The sequence below is a fragment of the Drosophila virilis genome, chromosome 3, assembly GCF_030788295.1.
Source record: "Drosophila virilis strain 15010-1051.87 chromosome 3, Dvir_AGI_RSII-ME, whole genome shotgun sequence".
Classification (NCBI taxonomy): domain Eukaryota; kingdom Metazoa; phylum Arthropoda; class Insecta; order Diptera; family Drosophilidae; genus Drosophila; species Drosophila virilis.
The window spans coordinates 1364966-1372796 of record NC_091545.1 but is presented as its reverse complement, the minus strand read 5'-3'; the positions used below and the strand labels follow the sequence as shown (position 1 = coordinate 1372796).

General features: G+C 40.3%; 1 protein-coding gene across 2 annotated transcripts in view; it reads right to left on the bottom strand.

Annotated features, from left to right (window-relative positions):
* Positions 1-7831, bottom strand: part of axo (axotactin) — a 96993-nt gene continuing 89162 nt past the window's right edge. Inside the window, exon 21 of one of the 2 annotated variants that reach the window (XM_032435497.2) lies at positions 1-484. In XM_032435497.2, the coding sequence (XP_032291388.1) occupies positions 233-484 (252 nt within the window). In that variant the 3' untranslated portion in view covers positions 1-232. Of the gene's footprint in view, positions 577-7831 lie in introns of both variants that reach the window. The other variant, XM_032435498.2, reaches the window with a different exon arrangement.

The window sequence follows — 7831 nt, the reverse complement described above, 5'->3', positions numbered from 1 at the left end:
TTTGAGTGTTCTTTGATATTTTCTTTATTTGAAAAGGAACTTTTACAATTTGTTCAACATTAACTAACTAAAATTCCAAACTAGCTAAGTTTAGGTCAAGCGGCCGCACGTAAAAGCCAATCCCTAGTCCGACAAGGGGGCGGATGCGTGGCAGGGCAGGGCGCACTTGATGAGAGTTTTGTGACTAGCCTCCAGTTTGACATCGCCCGTCTCTCGTCGCCCGGCTCAGGCGCTAATCCAGCGATAATATCGACTCGATGCTGTTGCGATTGCTGCGCGCCTGCAGACGCGGTCCGCCCAAGTAACTAATTGGATTCGCGAACTGGCGCTGCAGCAGCGCATTCTCCAGATACATGGGCGCGGGCGGTGGTGGTGGGCGGGGGCGGGCTCGGTTGCCAAATGCTGCGGACTTTGCTGCGGCTCCGACATCAAAGGGATGCTCGGTGTCATCGTGTGCTTTGTGGCGGGATTTGCGTCGTTGCGGCTGCGATAGATTGTCGGGTGTTGGGCACGGGTTAAGGGGGGGTGTTCGGGTGCGGATTTAGATCAAATAATTTAGGGTTTAATTCGATTTGGCTACAGTCAAAGCATGAATGGAAATGGACGAGGCGTATAAGTGTGACCAGAGAGAAGAAGAGAGATAAAGTTTTAAAATTAAACCGAAATGCGCAATTTTCTCCAAAAGATGTGTGTGCGTTCTGTGCAATGGACGTGGCAGTAATACGCTTGCCATGAATGATATGCGAAAAGTTTTGCCAACAATAACTCAACACCTGACGTGACTTTGCACATTTCGAGGCCAGAACATAATACGCACGAGTGCGTGAGAGTGAGCGAGAGGGAGAGAGAGAGAGAGTGTGAAAGAGTTGAACAGCGTTGCCAGTTGGCGCAACAAATATGGAGTTATGTTAAGCATATCTATTACCAAAGGCGCTTTGTGGTACTTGAAAATTAGAATTCCAAAAAATAGCAAAATCACAGGAATAAGAATAAATAGCTTTATTTGGCAACACAGAAGTTGAGTGTGTGATAGCATGTCAAAAATCAATTTTCGCCACCGAACTTTTAACATGCTGCTGTTAAGTGTACAGGGCAGGCGATCGTAACAGCCAGGCTTACAGGACTTAACAGCGTAAGCCGACTTTTACAGCACAATTCGATAGCAACTGGTCGATAAGTGCTGTTACATACGACCTTAAAGTTATTCATTATGGCGGTCAAAAATGGAGAAGCGCGCGCGTCTAATGGAAAAAAATCCTGCGTGTGCGTTAAATTAAATTGTAAAACGCGTGTGTTGTGTGCTTTTTTTTTTTGGTGTGTAGTGATTAGTGTCTAGTCTAAAGCCCAGGCGTGTGCGCCTCTGAAAATTATTCATTTTGCCGTTTAAAAATGGATAAGCGCGACCGCCTTATTGGAAAAATCCTTGCGTGTGCGTATAATTAAAATGCAAAACGCGTGTGTTCTGTGTAATTTTTTTTTTGTGTGTGTTGTGTTTTTTTTTTATAGTGTTAGTGTATAGAGTGTATTAGTGTGCATGCTAGCGTGGTCTAAAAAACCACTTTGCTGCGCATTAAATTTGCGCCGCGTTTCCACTTGAGCCCTGGCGCTTTGTGTGTTTCGGCAACAATGGCGGCGCCCCCCTGCACCCCTGACCCAGCAGGTGCGGGCGCAACCGTCAGCCACTTCACAACTGGCCACACATGCTGCCCCCGCCCCCCTTCGACGCTGCCGACATCAAATCAACTACACACAATGGATGCAGCAGCAGCAGCCAAGTGCAAACGTGTTGGCCAAAAGGCAGCAGCACATTTGCATGCGCATATATATATATATGCATTTAATATGTCCATGTGTGTGTGTGTGTGTGCGAGTGAGTCACGCTTCAGCATCAGCGCAGCACAAGAAACAACGGTATAAAGCATGGGGTAAGTGAAGTTCGATTGTTCATTTTAACATACATACATATGTACACACATATATACATATTTCCTTCTTGACTGACCTTCGCTTGGCATATGCATATGCATAGGCGCACGCTTGCGGTTCTTCGAACGGTAATCGCAATTCTTCTTGTGCCTCGCTTCGCAGCGCGTCTCTTGGGCATTTCGAAAATATTTCGAGCATACATTCATGCACACAAATGTATGTGTATACATGTGTGTGTTTCTTATGCATTTCACAAGTACACGAGGCAAATATAAAAAAAAAGGAGGGAAACAACGAGTTTCTGTGAACAGTTATTTTTTTTTTTTAACTTTAACTGTAATATGCATCATTTTGTAGCGTTACATAACGCAATTGTATTGAATATTTCTGTCGATATTTGGTTAGTTTTAATTGGAAATCGGATATTGGACGTCGTATTTGTATGTATATGTGTCGCTTATGCTTTACACGCCATAAAAAGGGATTGTTCTGTGCTTTGAATATTCCAAATATAAACAAATACCCCAAATATAATCTGAGTTTTTGCCCTATCCAGGCATTATCGTATTCCCCGACTTTAAGGATTTGTGTATAATAATAATAGTTTTTAGATGATAACTGACAATAAAGGAAAAAAGACATCACACATAAGAAATGCACCTTCCCGTAATAAACGTCTTTCAGTCCTGCACTTTAATAACTAGTTAAACTTTATGCTTGGTTTTTTTTTTTTTTGTTCGCGCTCAGTTTTAAAAAGCACGTTTAAAATTGATATTTTCCACGTTGCTTTTTCATAGTTTTCCATTTGCAGCAACTCATTTCAGTTGCACTTTTGTTCGCTTTTATTGTTCTCGGTTGAAGGTTAAAGCAACAACAACAACAATAAAAGCAGCAGCATCAAAAGGCAGCCAAACTTGCACTTTCAAGCACACACACAGACACACACGCACACAATGCCACACTGCTTCACACCATATAAGTGTGTGTGTGTGTGTGTGTATGTGTGTTGTTTCATTTGGCGGCCATATTAACATTGAGCGCGCAGTTCTGCAATTTTTCATAGCATACTGCACGGGGCTCTGTTGTAGATGAGGACTTTATAGAGAGGCAGAAGGAGGGGTACACTCAGAGAAAAAGCTGTACTAAATACTTTTTAGTACAAAAATACATTTGCCAAGAGCTTGCAGAGGATTCAAACGATCTTAATTGAAGCACAAACTTATGTAGATTAAGACATGTATAGAAGAAATTCGTGCCCAAAAAAGAACAGAAAGGGGGCTTAAAGAAAGGTGGGAGAGAGAGATAGAAAACATTTGTAGAATCACACAAAAATTAGCTCCAAATTCTAGATTAATGTTTAGGGTTTTCATTCCTTTCGTTCTTAAGTTAAAACCAAAGAGACTTGAACTAGGCTGCACGTATTTGGAAACACGCATTTGCATTATTAAAATATTTTTTTGAACTCCCAATTCTGGTATATTCTATAAGGTTTTCATGCACATCTTTCCTGAATGAAATCAAGCCAGAAATGACTTATAATAATAACAATAATGCTTACAATTTTAGTTTGACATGTGCATTTCAATCACAGCTTAAGCTCTAGATCCCATTTAGATAACTTTTGTGCTTGATTTAAGTCAAGCACCTCTTGAGTTTTTTCCCCTGAGTGCATGCATTTCAAATACTTTGTGCCAGTCATCATTTGCTTGGCTGATTTTGTTGTTGCCTGACTCTGAGCCGCATATTGCAATTTATTGCCCACCTGACAACACACACTCACGCACACACACACACACGCATACACACACACGCACACACACTCAGTTGGCACTTGGATGTATTTATTACACATGTTTTACATTGTACGCACAAGTTTGTTGTCCGTTTTGGGTCGATGGCGCTGGTCAACAAGAGGAAAATGCTTTGTTAACCATTATGGGCCATGTTTTAATATGGCAACAACAACGACAGCGACAGCGACAATAACTTTTCGCATTAAATGAAGAGCCAGAGAGGGGGGCGAGAGAGAGAGAGAGAGGGAGGAAGGGGCCACTGAATTGAAAGAAAAAGTTTGAGCTTTTTATTTGAACTTTTTTCAACGCGGAAATTAATAACAAATTGCTTGAAGGCAGCGTAGCTAAGTATGTTGCCGTTGAGGACGTGACAACGGCCTTAAACAGTGCTGCCAGCTGAAGCTTTAAAAGCTAAATCTAGAGTTAAAGACAGCTAAAATAGCTGTGTTAGTTGTGAAATTGTGTTTGAGTAAGAAGATAAAATTGTGGTCAAGCTATTATGCCATATAGTAAAAATAACTAACTAAAGACAGCAACTAGATTTAGCTTGTTTAAAGCTAAATGGGCAACACTGGCTTCTAGAAAGTAAAACTTTTGCTTATCCACAGTAAACACTTCATTGCGCACTTGAGTTAATTTGTCAACAACTCGACGCATATGTTCGAAATTATTGAATAAGTTTCAAGTGTGAGCAAGAGAGAGAGAAAGAGAAAGACTGCGAGAGAGAGTGGGAGAGGGAGAGAGGGGGACTTTTCTGATGGCTTTTCATTAAGTCCTGCGCCGTTGTTTGGGCCGTCTGGCAATTGCAATTGTTGTAAAACATGAATAATGCATGCTCTAAAACTTTTATTAAAATGCACAAGACCACAGCCAAAAAAAACACAAGAAAAAACATCAAATGGGGCACAAAAACAATGTTGAAAGAAAAAACTTGAAACTTTATAGCTGACCAAAATTTGTGCTAACCAAAATGCAGTCAAAGCAATTGGCTGTGGCCGAGAATCTCCGTTTGTCCGGGCACATTTTTACACTGTTTCCATCGGGTGGCGGCAAGGCGCATTAGAATTCGCATGTGAAACATGCATACTTGATTGATTAACCGTTTGATTGATGATTAAAGCAGGGCTAACGAGTATTTTATGGCTTTTTGAACACTTATATGGGGATTTAGTGCTGATATACCAAATGATTGAGTGACTGAGTGATTGATTGACCGACTGATTGACGATTAAAGCACAGATAAGAACTGTTACGGATAGGGTGCATGAGCTTACACCTTTGCAAACACTTATATAGGGAATTTGTGTCTGCTGAGTGATTGATTGGTTGAGTCACTGAGTGATTGATTGACAATTAATGCACTGCGAAAATATAGGTTATAGTTAGGGTGTTGAATGTTTGACACCACATTCAAAACTAGTATTAGGATAATGCTGACCTACTGATTGATTGTGTGACATAATGATTGATTGACTGTTTGATTGATGCTGGCCGCAAAGCCGAAGCTGATTGATTGACTGCTTGATGTTCACATTAATTACCTTTTACAACACTAAAATAGGTTTTCCAAATAGGCTGGAAAATAGGTGGATAACGATTGAATGCAACTTTTTGCCTCCCAAGCGATCAGCTTTATACAAATTTTTAAAGTACTTTGTGAAAACTCTTTGTCTGATGCGGAAAATCACGCTGATCTTTCAATCGCTTTCTTAATAAGATATATGGAGACACCAAATACTTTTGTATTGAAATAAATAAAAAATTCGAGTGTTGTTAGGCTTCGCACCTTGCTGCCGAGCAGTGGAAACAACTTGATGCTGTTTGCTTTAGCGGGCACTCTTTCTCCCTCCTCCCCTTTCTCACCCTTTCTTTCTCCCTCTCCCTTTCTCTCTCTCTCTCTTTCTCCCCCTCTCTCTCCCTCTCTCCCTTTTTCTTGTGCTTTGCCCTGACTATTTTCCCTTTTCTGTTCAATAAACTGTAATTCGTGCCACTTGCATGTGCTTGGCTGTGAGTGTGTGTGTGTGTGTGTGTGTGTGTGTGTGTGTGTGTGTGTGTGTGTGTGTGTGTCTGCATCCATTTGTCGCACGTACACACACACTCAATTGCACACGCACACTCGAGCAAATGTCTGGTTGCACACACATATTGTACTTGGCATACATGGCGTATGAGTGACATTTAATTAAAATTTATGTAGTCTAAAAGGCAAAAAGAAAAAAGAAGAAGTCGATGTTGGGTGCGCACATCTTCTGCTCCTACTTTTTCGTTTCTTGCTGCAGTTGTTACAATTGTTGTTGCTGTTGTTGTTGTTGTTGTTGTTGTAGCTGCGCCTGTTCAAATTTATGCAGTGCTTCATTTTGTTTGAGTTTTATTAAACGCCGGTAGTTGTAACTCGCCTGAATCATGTAATCATGTGTAAATTTGTTTTTACACTATTACGGGCCACAGCGTACAGGTCGTCGCCAGTCCCCCTGCCGCCCTCAACACTTCATTCCCCTCTCCGACAACTCTTTTGCGTTTGCTTCTATTTTTTGGCCTGACTCTGGCAGACATTGTGGAATTCATTGTCAGCGCAGTGCAAATTTTCTAATATTTAAATGGGAAATTGTATGCTCAGGGCATAATTGCACTTTGCACTTTGCACTCAGCATGTCATTGTGTGTATGCATGTGTGTGTGTGTGCGAGTGCGAGTGTGTGTGTCAAGCAGATAACAAATGTGTAGCTGAATAATTAGAGATGTGTATTTAAACTTTTGGCTGTCTCACGGATTTTATCGGACTATCAAATAAGCTAGAAAAGCTGATCAAAGTTAGAAATCTACAACTTTTAAAGCTATTTGTATAAAATATATAAAAATGCGTTAGTTTCAAACTGACTGAAGGGGACTGAAGCTCATATTATCTTCTTATATGGAATCTTTCGTGACATTCCCAAATTACAAACGTGTAGAGATAGTTCTTGAGGGATATCCATGAAGAAAAAGCCAACTCTCAAAAAAATCGGATGAGATTTGGCCGAGCTATGCTAATGGGAAATTGGACCCATGTCTATATACGAATCTTGGCGTAAGATTTTGACATGAATTTCGACCAAAATTTGGTTCTCAGATTTAAATTCCAGATTAATTAAGAGGGAGATCCATGAAGAAAAAGCCAACTCTCATGTAAATCGGATGAGATTTGGCCGAGTTATGCTAATGGGAAATTGGGCCCATGTCTATATACGGATCTTAGGAGTAAGATTTTAACATGAATTTCGACAAAAAATTTCGTTGTCAGATTTAAATGCCTTATTAACTTAGAGGGAGATCCAAGCAGAAAAAGCCAACTCTCATGAAAATCGGATGAGATTTGGCCGAGTTATGCTAATGGGAAATTGGGCCCATGTCTATATACGGATCTTAGGAGTAAGATTTTAACATGAATTTCGACAAAAAATTTCGTTGTCAGATTTAAATGCCAGATTAAATAAGAGGGAAATCCATGAAGAAAAAGCCAACTCTCATGAAAATCGGATGAGATTTGGCCGAGTTATGCTAATGGGAAATTGGGCCCATGTCTATATACGAATCTTGGCGTAAGATTTTGACATGAAATTCGACCAAAACTTTCGTTGTCAGATTTAAATGCCAGATTAATTTAGAGGGAGATCCATGAAGAAAAAGCCAACTCTCATGAAAATCGGATGAGATTTGAACCAGTTATGCGAATGGGAAATTGGGCCCATGTCTATATACGGATCTTGGGAGTAAGATTTTGACATGAATTTCGACCAAAAATTTGGTTCTCAGACTTAACTGCCAGATTAATTTAGAGGGAGATCCATGAAGAAAAAGCCAACTCTCATGAAAATCGGATGAGATTTGGCCGAGTTATGCGAATGGGAAATTGTGCCCATGTTTATAAACGGATCTTAGGAGTTGGATTTTAATATGAATTTCGACCAAAAATTTCGTTGTCAGATTTAAATGCCAGATTAATTTAGAGGGAAAACTATGAAGAATAAGTCAACTCTCATGAAAATCGGATGAGATTTGGCCGAGTTATGCTAATGGGAAATTGGGCCCATGTCTATATACGGATCTTAGGAGTAAGATTTTAACATGAATTTC